This window comes from Topomyia yanbarensis, chromosome 2 (genome assembly GCF_030247195.1).
Source record: "Topomyia yanbarensis strain Yona2022 chromosome 2, ASM3024719v1, whole genome shotgun sequence".
NCBI lineage: Eukaryota > Metazoa > Arthropoda > Insecta > Diptera > Culicidae > Topomyia > Topomyia yanbarensis.
In genome coordinates, this window is record NC_080671.1 from 183,772,342 (window position 1) to 183,792,284 (window position 19,943).

Below are 19,943 nucleotides of genomic sequence, written 5' to 3' on the forward strand. Positions count from 1 at the left end.
AGAAAAGGAATATTAATCGAGTGTTCAATTGCAATCAGTGGAAAAGAACTTACTTCTCACACACTCCAGTGCAGAATCTCCAGTAAACCCGGGAGGACAGGAGCATTGCTTATAATGTCCTGCCATAAGACAATGTGCATTCATTCCGCAAGCGTTCGGTTCATGGCAGGGATTAATGCATTGGCCTCGGGAGCAGACTTCATCCTGATTGCACTCTTCGGTGCCTGAGCAAGCCGCTAAAGTTTTGTAAAAATAAATGGTTACATTAGTATCACGGGAACTAAATTCTTTTTAAAATCTGCAGATTGCTTCATTTGTTGAACATAATTGTTATACTAGTTAGATTGGGACGGCATTGGGCCCATGGGTAAGTTCGATTCATGTGAAGATGTTAGAATCATTGCGACTGGCTTCACACCAATGGTGGTGCATGTTTTAATGGTGTCGTGAAAGATTGTGTTCTCTGAGAAGTGTAGTTTTGATTTTGAAGTGATCTTCGAGTTGTGAGCGAATCATGAATGAAGTGCCTGATACAATCGTGAAAACATTTAATCTTACACTCGGAACGCGTAACGAACTCACTTGAAGTCGACGATAACATTTTGTCCTAGCTTTATCAAGAAAATCAAAGAGGTCAAATTGATAGAAAAATATCAGAAGTAGATACAAAAGCAACAAAACACCACGAAGAAACTTACGTTTGCAGATGTGTCCATAACAGTACGAATTTTCTGGACAATCGCTATTCAACTTGCAAGGTAGACTTAATGGTCTGCATCCGTTGAGGAGATCGTCAGGATCACCTTCATATCCGCTACGACACTGGCAGACCGCATTGTGACTCCTCGATTGACATTCTGCATTCGGACCGCAACTAACAGTCGCGCACACGTCCCTACATTTCGGTTCAACGTTTGACTTATCACAAATCGCAACATCTGGACAGTCGGAGTTCGTTTCACATTCGGCCGCCTTCTTACACCCACTACTGTAGGGATCACCTATCAAGCCAGCAGGACAAGCACATCGATAAGATCCGCGACTGTTTCGACATTTCGCGTTGGGTCCACAAGGAGACTCTTTGCAGAAATCAACCAAAGTGCAGCCCGCTTTTGGGTCTCCGGTAAATCCTGGCTGACAGTAGCAGACCTGTTTGTGGTTTTCTGCTGAACAAAGAGCGTTGGATCCACAGGGTTCACCGATCAGGCAAGCAATCTTACACGTGTGACTCTCACAGGTTTTATCACCGGAACAATCGTCGTCTGTTTGGCATTCAATTTTCCGACAAGTCCCGCTGGTATCCTGATAAAACCCTGCTTTACATCCGCATACTGCTGAATGATCTCTGGCCGAGCACTCGGCGTTCCTTCCACACAGCACTCGTCCTGAGCAAGCGTTAATACATTCTGAGCGACCTGTTGAATCTACGATACATGTTTCATCCGGGTCACAGTCGTCGTCTGAACGACACTTGAATTCCTGGGTACAAATATTGTTCTGACAAAACTGAAAATCGGGGCAGCTGGAGTTGGTTTGACAGGTTGGCTGACAGACACCTTGAATGCACAGTTGATCGCTAATACAGTCTCGATTACTTGAACACAGAGCACAACAAACACCTGCGTTACATTTCGTTCCTGCCGGACATTGCTGATCGCTGTTACAGTATTGCAGCGGTACACACCCAAGTAGGGGATTTCCCGTTGTTCCTGGTTGACACGAGCAGACTGCTAGATGGTTTTCCGATACGCAGTTTGCACTTTGGCCGCACGCATTTTTCAGCGAGCATGGATCGACACATTTGTAGTTGATACAAGTTTGACTAGCAGAGCAGTCGTTGCTTTCCGTACATTCGATTTTACGACACTTGACTTTTGGATCACCGCGAGTATTTGATGCACACTCGCAAACAGCTGCGTGTCCTACAGCACTACAAATAGCATTTTCTCCGCAGGCGTTTTTGATGGTGCAGGGATTTTTGCAACGTGATTCTTCACACACTGCGGAAGTTGGGCAGTCCGAGTTTGTGATACATTCATCTGGACTTCGGCATCCAGTATTGATAGGATCGCCAACTAAACCATCCGGACACGAGCATGTGTAGGTTCCCGGCGAATTCTGACATCGAGCGCTCTCATGACATGGGTTGGTTTTGCATTCGTCTATATCTTCGCAACGTCCACCAACTACATCGTATCCTTGGAAGCAGGAACATATGGTCTCGTGGTTTTCAATACGGCAGGCTCCCTTACCACAGTCAACAAGGTCGCATGGGTTGACACATTTATTGGTTTCCTTCAAACAGTGTCTATCCTGGCCGCAATCATCGTTTGTTAAACATTCGACTCGGAAACAACCAACTGTTGTATCACGAGCATCTCCCAGATGTCCTGGCGGACATTGACACTCCGCCACATGATCGAGAGTATGACATTCAGCATTTAATCCACACTTTGTCAACTGACAAGGATCTCTGCATTTTCCTTCATCGCAAGCCAAGTTCTCTGCGCAGTCAGTGTTTTTGTAGCATTGATTCGGTAGTCGACAGCCTGGATTAGAATAAGCGTCTCCGACTGTTCCTGCAGGGCATGCACACCGATAAGATCCAGGAATGTTCTCACAGATAGCCGTTGAATGACACGGATTATCCGTACACTCATCGATATCGGAACAGCCAAATGGAGTGCCAATGAAACCTTTCATACACTTACACTTGCTTGCCAAACACGCTTTTTGGGACGGACAGTCGGCATCTGTGCTGCAGCCTGGTTGACAGGTTCCAGCCTCATTACACACTTCTCCTGGAAGGCAATTGTTGTTAGTGTAGCAAACCTTCACACACACACTATTGTGACATCTTTCCCCAACGGCACACGCCGTTGTTTCCGAGCACGGTAGACTACACTGATTTGCTATGCACATGTGGCTGGGGGCACATTCAGCTGTGTTGGTACAGGAAGAAGGCATCCGAACACATCCTTGTTCCGGAATCGGGTTTCCTTCGAATCCAGGAGGACATTTGCAGCTCGGTATATGATCAACGCAATTACAAATTGCGTTTGGTCCACAAGTTCCTTCAGAGTCGCAGGGATCGCTACATTTATTACCGATACATGCCTTAGAACTACTACAATCTTTATTGCTTCTACAGCCAATAAGGCAACCTCCGCCGATGCAAGCCTGTCCATCGCTACACTGGCTGTGGCTAGAACAAGGCTGTGTACACACACTGTTTACACAACGTTCTCCTTCCGAGCAGTCTTTCGAATTGCGGCATGCCACCATGCACTGGCCATTCTGACAGACATCTCCACCGCAGTCCAGATCATTGATGCACTTGCTAACCTGTCGGACACATCCATCCCGTGCTATTCCCGTCACCCCTGGGACGTACTTCGCTCGACATTCGCATACTGGTGTTCTATTTACTACGGTACACTTCGAATTGATGCCACATGCATTCGCGCAAATATCGACACACTTGCCATTGACACAGGCTGAGCTTTCAGGACACTGTAGGTCTCCATTTGGACAGGCACCTTCGGGTCGACAACCGGTCATAGGATCTCCTACTTGACCCAGAGGACATTTGCAGCTATGACCATCCGGTCCTGCCTCACAGATAGCTGATGGATGGCATGGATTTGGCTCACAGGATCTCAAAGGTGCACACTCCACTTCGGCGATTGGATTCGCTTTGTAACCGGGTGGACATTGGCAGATAGAGCGATGATTCTCAGCTATGCACACTGAATTGGTTCCACAAGTATCTTCTTGGCAGATATCATAGCAGGTGTGAGTAATTCGGTTGCACATTTGCGTTGGCGGACAATCGTTGTTGTACACGCAGGGTACGGATTGACATCCTTTTGTTAAATCATATGGATCACCTGCGTAAGACCCGGGTGGACATTGGCATTGAGCGTTATGGTTATTACTGATGCAGATGGCATGAGGACCGCACTGTATATTTTCACAAGCCGGTCGGCATGCCAGTGCTCCTTTATATGTTACGCAGGCATCAGACTCGGAGCATTCTGCACTCGTAAGACATTTATCCTGTAACTCTGGACGACAGCCATTTCTGTCGTTGGGATTGCCGGTGTAACCAGGTAGACATTGACAGCTTCCTCGGTGATTCGAAGAAACACAAACGGAATTCGCTGGGCATGTAAACTCTGCGCATACCGGTGTGCACTTAAGAATTCCCAAAACATCCTGTCGACAGGCTGCTACTTGGTGACAGTCTTCATCGTTGGTACAATCTGGAATCGATGGTTTCTCGCAAACAGACATTGCTGGGTTCCACAGAAATCCATCCTGACAATGGCAGATAGGATTGTTATGCTTGTCAGGTTTGCAAACCTCGTTAACACCGCACTCGACAACATTGCACGGACTGACACACGATCGTAATCCAGTCTCTGTAAGGGCACATATTTTTCCTTCGCTGCATGCCGTATCATCTTTGCACTGCTCCACAATCTTGGCTTCTTTTTGGCACCCTAGCATCAGATCACCAGGATTGCCGCTATAGCTATTGGCGCAAATACAGGTAGATCGGTGATCATTGGATACGCACAGGGCATTTGGTCCACACTGTAGCTTGCTGCAAGCATCAACGCATTTTCGTACTCCCTTTCCGAATTGAAAGCATATTTCCTTGTCCTTACAATTTGCGTCATTATCACATTGACCTTCCTGAGCGCATCCACTGCGAAGATCTTTGGGATTTCCGCTGTACCCAGGTGGACAAACGCACCTTCCCGAGTCGCAGGCAGCTCTAGGTCCGCAGTTGACATTTGCGCATAGGTCTTTGCAAAGCCCTCGATCGCATGTATATCCCGGAGGACACTGAACTTTTTTCCCACACTGGCAGCGTCTCGGATTATCGCAGATGCTTTTCTCGATAGGAGAGCACATTGTGAATGGATTTCCTGCGTGACCTGGCTTACAGCGGCAATCGAAGCTTCCAGCTGTGTTGATACATACGGCACCTTCACCACACACGTTGCTCGTTGAGCACTCATCAATGTCTTGACACTGCACATAGGGATTGCCAAAGAAACCATTCGGGCATATGCACTCGACAGAACTCAGCGTTTCGCGGCACTCAGCATTTTTCCCACAAGTCGATCGACTGCAACTGTTCTTCTGCTTAGTTTCACAAATTCCGTACGGATTACCACTAGTTCCTGGATTGCATTGGCAAGTATTTTGAACTACCCCGTATTCGCAGTGCGCATTCTGTCCACAGTCTGGTTCACATTCTGGTGTGGTGATAGCTAGAATCAAAGGCATGATTATTTAGTGGTAATTCCAAGAAAAGGTTCAAATACTTACGTGGCATACACAGCATTTCCGGATTACCAACAAAGAATGGTTCGCATATACACTTTCCTGTAGCACTGTCGCAGGTAGCGCCAATGCCGCAAACGACGCCATCGCATTTGTGTTTACAACGTCCGCTGATACAAACCTGTGGCTCTGTACAGGGGCGATTCCCGGAGCATTGATCGGTAACACATGAACCACCTGGGAATGGATTGCCCAATTCTCCTGGTGGACATTTACAGGTCGGTCCACTGTTCGTGACAATACAAATGGCGCCTTGGCCGCACATATATCCGGTGCATTCTGAAATGGATTTCATTATAATTGTCATATTGTAATCAGGATTTTTTTTTAGGAATTCTTACGTGACACACAATCTCCGTTACGACCTTCGACGAATCCCACTCTACAACGACACCAAGCGGCATGTTTATCTGGCTCGCAGTAGGCGTTGGTACCACACAGCAAACTACTACAGGGGCTAACACATGTTCCCCGTTCGCAAGCTAAAGTGTCTGCACAGTCTTCATTCCGTCGACACTGACTTCTAATTGAGCCTTCTTCCAGTATGCAGCCACCTTTGTATGCATCTCCGACCATCCCCTTCGGGCAGACACATTTGTATCCACCCTTCTGATTAACACACTGTGCTCCATAGGCACACGGTGTATTAGCGCACTCATCCTCGTCTACGCAGCCGGTCAGTGGATCGCCTTTATAACCGATCTCGCACATACACTGCGGTGGGTCTGTTGGTGTACAGCGCGCGTTAATTCCGCAAGGGAATCTTTCGCACGGGCTTTTGCATTTGTTGGAATCGTAAGCATCCATGTAGAAGGGTGGAGGACACACACACTCCCCTGGTTGAACGCAATTTTCGTTAGCTCCGCATTCGCGATCAGCAGTACAGCGTTTCTGAGCTAGTGCGCACAACCCGTGGTAAGGCTCTCCGGAGAATCCTAGCGGACATTTGCATTCGTACCCTCCAATAGTGTTCATACAGATTGCATCGTAACCACACACCTGTCGACCTTCGGAACACTCGTCAATGTCTTCACATTTTCCATTCGCTTGTGTTCGAAAACCTTTCGGGCAAGCACAATAACTTACTCCTCCCGTAATCGAGATACATTCAGCACCACCAGGACATTTTCCGTCGGGAGAGCAGCTGTCCAGGACGCAATTCCCGTCAACAAATTTGTAGGGAGCAGGGCACTTGCATTCCAATCTATTGCATTCTTCGCACGAAAGAAATGGATTCCCATTGAATCCTGGAGGACATTGACATTCGTAGCTTCCCGGTAGATTTTTACAAATGGCATTAATACCACATGCCGGTTTATTGGGATCTTTACATTCATTGATGTCTCTACAGGTGCCTTTTGAATTTCGTTTATAACCTTGCCCACAAATACATACACTGTTTCCACTGTATACATCTTGGATGCATTTTTCTCCGTTGGGACAAGGATTTTGTTCGCTACATGTGTGCAGAGCAGATTTTGAGCAACCTCCAGAGTACGGATCACCTGAGCTTCCACCTGGACACTGGCATGTGTAACCACCGGGCAGATTTGAGCAGATTGCACCGCTTGGACATGGATTACCAGAACATTCGTTAATATCGACGCACTGCCCGGGATGACCAGTGAATCCTTCACTGCACAAACATTGGGCTTCTCCGTTAACTAACATACAGTGCGAGTTAGGTCCGCAGGCAGTGTTTTCACACGGATGCCGGCAATCATTTCCAATATTTGGTTCTGGACAGAGACATCGTTTCTGGGCATCGCAAATTGCGTTACCTGGACAGTCGTGATCTTTGGTACATGTTACAATGGTAATACATCTTACACTAGGGTCAGGATCAGCAATGGAACCTGTCGGACAGGAACATTGGTGGGTTCCCTCTAGGTTTTTACAGATGGCATTTTCACCACAAGCGTTAGGCCTTAAGCATTCGTCTATATCGTAGCATTGTCGATTCGCGTCACCGGTAAATCCCGTGGGACATTGGCAACTAAAGCTACCGGGTTGATTCGAACAGATCGAATTTACGCCACACCTTCCACTAGGTCCTTGCGAAGGATCACACTCATTGATATCAACGCAACCTGCGGAAATGTCAGCAGGATTGAATGTCCAACCTTCTTCGCAAATGCAAAAAGCTTCCTGTCCTTCAGCCTTACAGTAGGCATTCTTCCCACATTTGACATCAGCGCAGGGTGTCTTGCATTGGATTCTTGGCGGTGTTCCGATAAAACCGGCTTCGCATTGACATTTGAAAGATCCGGGAGTGTTGATACACATCGCAGATGGTCCACAAACCTTGCTGTCCATGCGACATTCATCAATGTCGATGCAGCTTGATCCCTGAGGCTCGAACCCATCCTGGCAAAAGCACTGCCCCTCGATACATTCGGCGTTGTTGGTGCAGTCAAAGTTACTGGTACACAGTATGTTAACATCGGCCTGTTCACAAGCAATTTTCGCATCCGGTTTCCCCACGTACCCCTGGGGACACAAACAGTTATATCCGGGAGCAGCATTCTCACATACCGCATGATTGCCGCACGGCTTATCGTACGCCGTACATTCGTCGATATCGACACATCCTCGAAATGGATCTCCTGTGTATTCTGGCTTACATGAGCAAACAAAGCTACCAACCGTATCCGTGCACATCGCATTTTCCCCGCAGGGATTATCTAGGCATTCGTTTACATCTACAACAAAAAATATGTATGTGTGTATGTGGGGGATTAGTGAGTAAAAGCTTAGGCCATCGATGACGGCATCCATGAAAATTCAATCCACTCAAGTTTGCCGTTACCGTTGGCCTCACCGTAAATTAAGAATTAGAAAATAAACTAACTTTTGCAAAAAAGTTCTCCCCGTCCTTGGAAGCCCTGCGGGCACAAGCATTTGTATGAGCCGGGAAAGTTGATGCATTTGGCATTTTCCCCGCAAGCGTTAGACCTAGCACACTCGTTAATGTCGACGCATTCGCTGCCCGATTCGGTCATTCCCGCCGGGCAGCTACACCGGAAGCCACCAGGCGTATTGGTACATTTGGCACCCTCAGCACATGGATTATTCGAACATTCGTCAATATCTGTCCACCCGAACAGAGTATGTGTGTTGGTGTGTTGAAATGTTTTTGGTGCGTATGGTTGGTGTGGATGGTCGCCAGGTGTTTGTTAGTACGGTTTAAGCATCCGTTGCGCATTGCCGAAGACAAACAACGCACATCGAGTCGGCGATGTTTATGAAGTTATGACCGTGTACGACGACAGCCGTTACAAAATGGGAATGAGAAAATGAATGTTGGTTAGTGATTGCAATCTTCAATGGGATTAAATTTGAATTAAATAAAGTAAAGCAATGGCTCCCTCTTGCTCACAATACCAACGGTGTGTGGGTGGTGGAAGAATGGAGTACGTATTGTTAAATGTTAAAACAATTGATTGGAGCACGTTGTGCCTTCCGGGGCACTTACCTTGACAGTCCGTCATTGGATCACCGTGAAAACCTTCGGAACACTCGCATCGAAAACTTCCGACATCGTTTCGACACAGAGCATTTCTTCCGCATGGCGAGCGTGTGCATTCGTCGAAATCGGCGCAACCTTGGGCCGAGCGTGCGTCTCCATCGAACCCAGCAGGACAGTCGCAGCGATGACTGCCCTCAAGGTTCGTACATATGGCACCGGGTCCGCAAACGCCTGGCTGGGCGCATTCGTCGATATCTCCGCACCCGTTGTACGGATCACCGACGAAGCCATCCTTACACAGACACGTGTAATTGCCGGGATAGTTGACACACTCGGCATTCACCCCGCAGGCCTGAGGATCGAGGCACTCATTGATGTCTGCAAAAGGGAATATTTTAAAGATTATAATTGTTGTCCTATGCCAGCGAGACGAAACACGAACGACACACTAAATTGAATTATTATTCAGAACTGTGCTATCGGCAGCGGGAGGTACTGATCCTAATTTCATTATATTGATTTCTTTTAATTTAGCTCTCGGGAGGTCTCGACAGCCACACGGAGCCATGCAGAAACGTGAGCCTAGGTGATTGGTTTGCGAAGGGCGGTGTGCCTTGGTGGCGGACTTCTTTGAATTGTTTGCTTGCAAGAACGGAAGGCCGATGCAGACATGCAGGATATAATGCAGGCTCTCGCATGAATGCATAATATTGAAGGAGGAAAAAATGAAGGAAAACAACCATCAAGCGAACATAAATATTACCGATGTGTATAATTGCGTTTATGCATACACGGTGCTGCTTCTAGGAACGGTGGACCCCATGGCGGAAGCTCATAATGGTTGTAGGAAATATGCTTCTTTAGATCTGCTGCTGTGGTTTTTTGTCATTTTGTTTGATCGTGGATTCTTTCGATTGTGCACGAGAAGAATTATGGAGGAGGCGGAGGTGAACCAAGACCAGTTGGTGGCGAGTCGGACCAAAGCAGTTCCTTGGTTGATAAAACTATAATTTTAACCACTTTAAACCACTTAAGATTTCCTAAATAGCCTACGGGTAATACACTCAGAAAATTAAGTAATTTGGTATAAATTGCTTATCAATTCGATATAGCTTATATTCAATTTCAGATATTTCAATTGAATGTCGGGGCGTAGTAGTGGAAGATACGATCGGCGATTGAACGGGAACGAACTGAAAATAATTAAGCCAAACCCAAGATTGTCGGTCGGTATATCGCAAACACTGCTGTTCTTTTAGAGCATGCAATCATTACGATTGGAAATTGAAGCAGAAACTTATAGCCAAATATGCTTTTAGAAATTGCACTACTTAGTTCTGATGAAGTACCAAGGATACTTGTATATGGAAGAAGAAACGATCGTGGTGATATCCCGCCTAGCTTAAGCTGGTTTTTGCTGGAAGCTAATGATCTGGCATAGAATTTGCAACGGTGGCCATACAACCTCAGTTGCCATGAGCATGTATATCGACTAGAGTAGCTGTTTAAAACTTACTGAAATAAAGTGAACCTAATTTTAATGTATTCACGTTCCCTTGTTCCTTTTATTATTATTGCGTTTGCGAAAAAATACCATTAATTTCATATATGGAGCACGGGCTAGGTCCAGGGCCGGCGTAACACTTTTTGCTCGAGTCGGTGGTACGATAGCTTAGGGTGAGGGTCAACGTATTACTAGAAATTTGCCACATTTTCGCAATATATACGCTTGAATTACAAACACACAAAATCACTCGCAATGCGTTTATTTATTTATTTATTGTACCTTCACAAACAGACCCCTCCGAATTTACTCGGGTTTAAAACCATTCTGTTTAGATTACACGTACTAAAGCTCTCCAGTTCCCTCTGAGAAGCTCGGCTTTGGTTTTATCCCGCATCTGTCAAAAAAATTCATCTCGTCGGCGAAAGAAAGGCGTGGGTCCTTGTAATGCGATATTGACGTCATTAAAGTAGAGGAGGAATATTACTGGACCGAGATAGCTTCCTTTTGGGATGCCGGATGTAGCGAAGAATGGTGCAGATAGACAATCCTTAATGCTGATTTGGATTTGCTTCCATCGAGGTAGGAACGAAACCAGTGTAGAAGTTGTTCATAAACACCGAGTTTGGCCAGCTCAGCGCATAGTAGCATAGGGGGAGGGGGGGGGGTGAGGTTGTGACAAACACCCCCTCGAAATATCTTGAAGAAATTTGAAAACATTAAATATGTTCAACAAAAATACGCCTAATATTTTAAATGAAATTCTTAAAGTTTCATTTGCAAAGCTTGTCTTGTGAGAATTTTTCCTTGAAGTGAAAATTGGCGGAAGACTTCGACACCTACCGGTCGGCTCGTTGTGGAAGTTAGGTCTATCGCCGAGGATTACAACGAGTAGGTCGCGGGGAAGCTAAATAGCTCTTGGTATCGTGACAAAACTGGGAGCTTACTGGTTCACGAAAAGGACATCGGTACCGAGAGAAATTCTGCCACATTTTGTAGTCCTTGACTGACGGCGAACATGGACTGGAGAGTGTGCGAGAAGTATCCCCATAGCGATCACCAGACGATTCGCCACCCGCCTCGGTCCATGGAACCCTGCTGCAGCACGGTGAAGGACAATCGGTAAGGTAAAGTGGAACACGAAAGTCTTTAACAAAAACCTCTTTGTTGAGTCACTTCGGCGAACAGCGGACTCAAGTACGTTGATGCGGTTGATCTAACAAGCAGGATTGGGACGGCGTGTGAAGTTACAATGCCACGAAAACTGGAGCCATGCAGTAGACAGTGCAGCTTACTGGTTAAATGAGTAGCTCAGTACGCTTCACGCTGCTTGTCTTAAAGCCAGAAGGCGGGCTCAGAGAGCAAGATCGGAGGGTGAGAGAGGAGCGTATGCGACGTGTCTAGAAGGTAGGGACGCTTTAAAACGGGAGATCAAGCTTAGCAAGCCAGTTTGTCATAAGTAGCTATGCTGATAAGTAGACGCCAATCCCTGGGGGACGCGTACTGAGTCGTCATGACGAAGATGAGGGCCCGTCGACACCAGCTGAAATATGCCCGGGTAAGCTAAAGATAATCGTGGAGGGTCTGTTTCCGAAGCACGATCCAACTATCTGGTCACCGACATCGTACGGCGAAGAAGAAGGAGCAAACACAACTGATTAACGAGGAGCTCAAAGAAGCGTCGATGCGACCAAAATTAAATAAAGTCTCCGATCTGTATGGATTACCAAACGTGGTGCTGAAAGCTGCGATCTTGGAATATCCGAACATGTGGAAGGTACAGAAGCTGATGTTGCTGTTTAAGTCAGGGAAGTCACCGGGCCATCCTGTATCGTATAGGCTAATGCCGCAGTGCTGCACAGAAAAATGAGCCAGATCCTGAAGCGCAAATTACAGAGTAGAGTACTGCTGTACGAGACAAACGAAGGGTAGAAGTCAATGCGAGTCGCAGCGGGCGCTTCTCGGGGCTCCATTTTCGGTTCAACCCTTTGAAATGGGATATACGATGGGGTCTTAACACTACGGCTGTCCGGGAAATTGTACGTTTCGCGAACGACGTGTCACTAACGGTGATGAGTGAGACACTTGGGGAAGTGGAGGTGTCGTTGACGGAGACAATAGACACGATTGAGAGCTCGATAAACGGGGTCAAGCTGCAAATAGCTTACCACAAGACGGGTGTGTTGTTGGTCAGCAAAGCGACTCAGCGGATACACATCTCCATCGAAGGACACGTGATTGCATCGAAGCGTGCACTGAAGTAATTGGGAGTGATAATCGACGACCGATTGAGCTTTAACAACCACGTTGATTACACTTGCAAAAGTCGGTCTGTTATCTAGTGTTTCGTCACCAATATTGCGATGGGGTGCGGCGCTGAAAACCAAGCGGGACCGCCAAAGCTGAACAGGACGTTCCGGCTGGTGGTCGTACGAGTTGCGTACAGAATAATATCTTAGGAGGCAGTATGCGTTATCGCCGAGATAATCCCCATCGGCAGTGGATATCAAGTTCTACAATCAATGAGACGCCAGAAACGTGAGGAAACGTGAGGAAACGTGATGAGAATCGATTCATTGGTGACGTGGTAACAGGAATGGGACAATACCGAGAAAGCAAAGTGGACCTACCAGCTTATCCCTAGCCTGTCGACGTGGCTCAATAGAATGCACGGTGAGATGACTTTTCACCTGAAACAGCTCCTGTCGGGCCACGACTGCTTCAGGAAGTACCTTCATCGGTTCGGGTACGCAACGTCACCATTGTGTCTGAAGTGTGAGAATGTCGAGGAGATACCGGAGTATGTGATCTTCGAATGTCCGCGGTTTGAAGCGACGTGCAGGGAGCTACTTAAAACAGAAGGACCGGACATCAACCCGTATAATCTAGCCTACAGAGTGACAAACGACGTAAAGATGTGGAACACAGTCAACAGAGTTATGATGTAGATCATGACCATCTTACAGCGGAAACAGCGTGATGAACAACAGTAACGGTTACGGGAGAGCAATCAACCCAGGGAACTCTCCGCAGGAATAAGCTAGATCCACCGCCGAGGACTAGTCGACTACACTGGAACAGAGCACCGAGCATGGGTCGTCGAAATGTCAACGAACCGGACGCCACGCTCCATCCGAGATCACCAGACCGACCACGGTACCCCACCGGTTATTCCGATTGAAATATAGCGAAACCAAAGAAGAATCGGTATTGGAAGAACCTCTTCCGCCGGAGAACTCTGTCAGTGTATGCTAGAATCACCGCTGGGGACTAGACTGAGTAGACCGCGACGAAACACCACCAGTCGCCGGTCATCGGAGCACCAGTGAACCGGACGCCCTGCTTTACCGGAATTTCCGAACTGACCTCGGTACCTAGCTGATTGGCTTCGGTAGAACTTTTCTTGCTGCGGAACTCTCTGTCGGAGTAGGTCAGGTCCATCGTCGGGGACTAGACCGAACAGTTCGCGAGCAAGCCTGGAGGCTGAATGGCTCATCAAGGAGGTAGTGCTAAATGGCACAAGAAGAGAACTAAAGAGCGTAAAGGAGTCGCAGTGCTAAATGGCACCGGACACGGAGCCAAAGGGCTCAAGAAGTTGTGGTACTGAAACCAAAGAAGAATCGGTATCGGGAGAACCTCTTTCGCCGGGGAACTCTCCGTCAGCGTACAGTCAGATTCACCGCCGTGAACTAGACTGAGTAGATTGCGAGAAGACACCACCAGTAGCGGAGTACATGTTACTTCTGGAGGCGGAGGAAAATCACTCGGTGGCACCAAATGTTCTGGGAATGGCTTTGCGGCCATGTGTCAGGGTAACGAGCTGCATCACGGTACTTTTGGTAAACTCCAACTTCGAACGATATCAAGTTATGGGGGGGGGGGGGGGGGGGTTCGCAAGTTTTTTTTTTCTAGAACGGCTTGTTAAAGTGTTTCCTACACTTCTTATTTACCACATTTTAGCAAGAGTTCATGAATTCGATAAAGTCGTCGTACGATTTGACGGTTTTTGCACAATGATCGCATGCACTTGCCATAATGCGTGCCGATCTGAGAATGCAGACAATGAGATATAGATGGCGTTGCGTTCGGTGGAAAATTTTGGTGGTTAAGTCGTAGAAGTTTACCAAATCTCATTCTTCGCTGGTTTTTTCACAACCAAATGCTAACGGGAGCAGAGATGCCAGGTTTGCAGACAAGTCTGCAAATTCGCAGACTTTTAATATAAGCTGCAGATTTTTTCGATGACGCAGATATTTGCAGATTTTCTAGTTTGGTTGCAGATATTTGCAGATTTTTTAGTTTTGTTGCAGATATTTGCAGATTTTGGAATATAAAGGCTTTTGGTTACACTAGCTTTCCTGACATTTTTTGTTCTTCCCAGACATTTAAAATTATTGTTGCAGACATGTGAAAAAAGTACCTGGCATCTCTGAACGGGAGACTCTTTTACATATAGACACTCATAGTAATAGACCAGCGAAGGTACTTTTATCGCGCCAAACGAACTGTCAAAATCCGGAGCCAAACGAGCATGACGTCATTCAATGCAAACAAGCAGAACAAGTATTGCGATTTTATTTAAAAAATTATATATTTTGTTATTCACAATAGGCTTCATTTTTCGTGTTCGTATTAGTATTTCACAATGTTATTTAGAAAGATATTTATTTTGTTCAATATAACTACACAAAAAGTATTTTACATATGCTCTTTTTCATCAAATTTGTGTTTCTGAAGAAATTGGATTTTTTTCTTTCTTTTCTCAATTTCTTGTTGCTCAGTATCAAACATATAACTTTTCTTTTGATTCATATATTGAGCCACTTGAAAAATTATTTTCATAAATACAGATGATCGAATACAGTCGAGCACGTTCGAGCTTGCACATTTTTGGGTGATGCCAGTTTAACATGCTTGTTTTTCTAGTTGCCAGTTTTGCGGTTTTTACATCCGCGAGTCTATTACTATGAGTGTTTATACTTTTACACTGTGCAATAACAACGGTGAAAACCTGTCGATTGTTATGATAAACAACGATAAAACTTCACAAATCTCGTCAAAAATTAAATTAGCTGTAGCTTGAAGTAAACAACTAATCGGTAAGAATACATTGAACCAAAAATGTTCGAATTTAATTTCGTTGCATCAATTTCAAGTTCACTTCGATAAAACATTCTTTTCGCGGGTAATGAGACCGCATAATAGCGTCTGCTAATTGGAAGGTATCTTCGACGACTGACATTCCATCAGGCAATGCCGATAGCTCTCCTTTTCGATACAAATTATTATTTGTATTTGTATTTACGTATTTGTGTTCAACTAACAATAACTCATAATTAACTAAACTAAATTTAATTAACCTAACAGCAAACGGTAACGAAATTTATCTAATACAACCGGCCCCTGGATAGTCTACTTCCGGACTCATCTTGTGATCCAACTAACTAACTAAACTTCCGGACTATCTTGTGATCTAACTAAACAATACTCGACTGAACTGTGAACGACCTCGAACAAATAAATAAGATTGTTCACTGCAAACTTTTTATGAAGAAGTATCTTGGCTACGTACCCGGCTGCGAAGTAGAGATTGATGGTATAGTCTCCGACAGGGGCCTTAATTGGGAAGATCTACTGAAGTATGGGGTTGGTTGGTTTCAAGAACCCTTTTTCTTTAGTCAGTGAAAATTCTGGATTGTAAGCAATAGTGTTCTGCAAAAATTGAGGAGTATACGAAAACAAGATCTATCGAGCGAAGTCAAGGATTAGATCACTTTTTGCAGAAGTATCATCGATTCTTTGGAACATTTAAAAATCAATTTGCAGTGTAACGCATTTGAATTGTGAACCTAACGAATAACCTTGCTAGCTTCCGACGTAGATCTTAACTTCCACAAATTTTAACATTATTCGCTAGGACAGAGAAACACTAAGGAGGAGCGTTTTTTGACCATCAAAATGTGCTGTTCTTTCAATTGAATTAACCTTTGCTCGGTACCAGGTATTGAAGTTGCCGCTTGACAAGCCTGAATCAAGAGCAAAGACTTATGCATTGCTTCCATATACATTCCACCGAAGCCTTTTAGACAGCACTGAAATTCCACCAGCACCTCAGATAGTTCTAGAAGACTTCAACTCACATGGTATATTGTGGGGCTATCTTCACGATGGTATCCGATCTATCTTACTGCATGATATTTGCGACAATTTCAATATGACCAGCTTTAAGAAAAGAAATAAAAAGAAGAAAAGAAAGAGCTACACATCCATTATATCCTAAACAATCGAATCTACCGGTGGAAGATACAAGGTTTCGGTTGAATTGATTTTAGATAGTGCGATTGAAGATCAGACGAAACGAGATCCCGTAGACGGTATCACGCTTCCTGGCGGGACAGGGAGTGCTCAGAATGGTACGTGAATGTCCGATCGCCCGAGTATTTCCGAATATAAGCGACGTTAGAAACGCAAATGAAAAGCTTTGGGGGAAGCTGGAAACGCGGATATTGGCACCGGTTTGTCGATGAATTTATGGAGGAAATAATTGGTGGCTAACAACGATCTGGCTCTGGCCTCAAAAGAATTTCCAGCGTATCCAAGGAGTATTAGTCGGTGATCCAGTCCATGATGTACTGACAGTGATCTTTCATTTGCCAAAAAGCTGGAAGCATGTTTTCTTTTTTTCCTGTCATTATCGTCCGCCCGCTTTCCAATCGAAAAGGCTTAAAAAGTTTCACTGTAGGTCACTAGATGGGCAAACTGCGAACGAACGATCCTAAGAGCAGCGTCAAATCTGCACTCGTGAATGTTTGTCGCATAGCTTCGCGAGACTCACAGAGGTTTCTTGATGTTTGAATAAAGCTTATTATCTGTTTTTTCACTGCATTTTTTTTTTATTGACGGGTAGTTTTGTAAAACTTTACAAAGAATGTGATCTGTTGGACTTCTTTGTGACTTAGCTGTTAGCGGCGCATTGGTGCAAATCTCGAAAAACTTTGATTATTAACTATTGAATAAACGGTAGATGATTTTCTAAGTATTTATTATATTGTGCGAATATGAAAACGAAATGAAAGTGTTTCATGAAATTATAAGCAAACTGCGAGCTGCTCGAGAAAAACATCGTGAAAAGTGTTGGGAAAAGATAGAAATAAAAAGCAACTGATATGCATCCCCATTGGTTGTTATAGCTTTTGCTCGCGTATGTTCGTAGCACCAAGTTGCTATGCATCATTTCCTCAGCAAACAGAATGTATCATAGCTGAAGAAAGCTTTTTTGCGAATAACGAAGGAACGGTTCGTCATGCGATTTTTCTCATGCTTGCTTGTGACAGATCGTTAAAAATAAATTGACGCTGAAAACCATGAAACAAAGATGAATAGTGGAAGGATGCCCAAGAGGCATGGTCCACCATCCTAACTAGACGGGGTCTCAGGTTTTCGCCTCTTTGGTTTTTACATTGCATTTGTTTTTCAATTTCACTTTATAGCAATAATTTAGTATGTACAATGTACATGGAAATGATGGTGCCTTTTCTCGGAAGGCTCTGTGAAATTAGTTGACGCTTGGTATTTGAAGGCGATGGACGGATCATTGTTCCGGGAAACTGTACGTACATGCCGGTCGGTTAAGTGAACAGACGATTTATTTTGGAATTCAACCCGCCTCTATCATAGAAAATTCGTAGAATTTGTTTGTTTCTTCACTAATAAATATGACTAATTTTGTTTAAACCTTTTTCATTGGAGGAAAACCAATAGGAATGACTTATGGAATTTACAAATTCTTTGCATTCACTATTTTTAGTGAAGCTTTAAAGTGGAAAAAGGGCTAAAAATCGAACTCAAAGTTTGAGATCGCACCAATAATCAAATTTGTTTTTTACCCGTTCTTATACCATTCGTTCAATAAAATTAGATTAGGGGAACGGGTATAGCGTAGTTGGTAAATCGATTGTTTTCTTCGCAGCTCATCTGGGTTTGATTCCCAACCCCGCACATAGGGTTAGAGATTTTTCCAAAAGAGTTTTCTCTAACCCGAAAAGAGGCGAATGCCCCTAAGGTTAAAACCACCATAATAAAAAAAATTAGTTTAGTTTAGAGCCTCATTAGTTTTATGTGTTAAACGAAAGTAATTAAGTGAAAAAATCACCCCAGAGGCAAGATTCGAACCTGCAACCCTTGGGACTCCGGCCCAATGCAATACCCTCATACTATCCTTGGGGTATGATGACGTCCCGGGAAGAACATATGACTGTCGCATTGGAGACAGTGATCGTCGCACTGTCTCTAAAGCGAGAACACACAACCGCCGCTGCCACCAACACATTTGATATCATCAGAAAGTCTTATATAAGGTATTAGCACCATTCTGATTACTAACGTTTTAATGGGTTGAACTGAAGTAGCATTTACATCAAAAGTTTGACTAAATACTAGTTTTAAGGCTAGTTTATCGTTGTTGTTGCTGTCAGAATAAATAGAAACAACACTACCCATGTCTTGTCCCGGTCCGGTTTTCTGATCTAACTAATGCTCATTCTGTACAGTTGCGAAAGGGTATTAAATAGTATACGGAAGAAAATTGCAAATGAGCCAGCCAACAATTACAGCGACCTTGGAAGCGACCGCACAAAGGAATTTTAATAGATCCCCGTTCCCATAGGCTAGATTGTTTTTCGGTCCCATACAAAAAAAACCCTCACAGACAATGGGCTCCAAAGAGGTGACCGATGCGATGGCATCCTGCTGATCGTAGCAAGTCGGGTTCACTCCTCTCCTTGCTCAGCTCACAGAATGAAAATGAAAAATCATTGCCTGAGTTCTGATAGCGATATGGATAGTACGAGCAAAACAGTACCGTACCGTTGATCTCCTGTTGCTGATAAGTACTCCGGGAACAATGGACTTTTGGCGTACTTATGGTTGTAAAATAAAGCTGAGACTTCTGTCGTGAACTGAAGACTGTTTGAACAAGCTAGGTTCTGGACAGCATCATAAATTTCATTCTCCTTCGTTTGTTTGAAAAAGCAGTTGAAATTCAATAACTTCTATTCATAGTTGTTCAGATGATAGCCGGAAGAAAAGTATTAGAAAGAACGACCATTAAGCTGGTTTATGGACTCAGGAGTAACATCGTCAGGTAAAGTGTCACGTTGAATTGTTCCACGTGGAGGAGCGGTCGGAATAATTTATTGGCTCTTTGCTCTTTTAGCGTTAGGTACCGATACGTTGGAAAGAGTTATGATGTGATTGTTTTCTTTCTAATATACACGGAGAGCAATTTGCTAGTCGTGATCCTGAGGTCACAACATAAATATTCGTAGGTCGTTCCGATTTATTGCGCTTGAATTTAAGAGGAAACAATATCAACAACCTACCTGCGCATCGTTCCTCTCCATCGCCCTCGAAACCTGGCCTACATTTACACACAAAATGTGCTGGTAAGTTGCAGCATTCTGCGTTCTCGACGCATCGAGCGGATATCGCGGGATCTTGACATTCGTCAATATCTGAAACGGTAGGAAAGTAACAATGGATTAGTTTTCGGTAGATGATCGATTGCTTTTCACAGATATTATTAAGCTCCGTCCACAGCAGGCAGCAATAGCA

The 19,943-nt window shown here is 44.8% G+C and overlaps 1 protein-coding gene across 6 annotated transcripts in view; it reads right to left on the bottom strand.

Moving 5' to 3' along the window:
- LOC131682343 (uncharacterized) overlaps positions 1 to 19,943 on the bottom strand; it is a 364,899-nt gene that overhangs the window by 127,417 nt on the left and 217,539 nt on the right. For all 6 annotated transcript variants that reach the window (XM_058963738.1, XM_058963736.1, XM_058963733.1 and 3 more), the window contains exons 6-12: positions 19,712 to 19,843; positions 8,834 to 9,205; positions 8,210 to 8,449; positions 5,700 to 8,060; positions 5,344 to 5,637; positions 699 to 5,285; positions 54 to 236 (exon numbers count right to left, since the gene is read on the bottom strand). In XM_058963738.1, the coding sequence (XP_058819721.1) occupies positions 54 to 236; positions 699 to 5,285; positions 5,344 to 5,637; positions 5,700 to 8,060; positions 8,210 to 8,449; positions 8,834 to 9,205; positions 19,712 to 19,843 (8,169 nt within the window). The remainder of the gene's footprint in view (positions 1 to 53; positions 237 to 698; positions 5,286 to 5,343; positions 5,638 to 5,699; positions 8,061 to 8,209; positions 8,450 to 8,833; positions 9,206 to 19,711; positions 19,844 to 19,943) is intronic.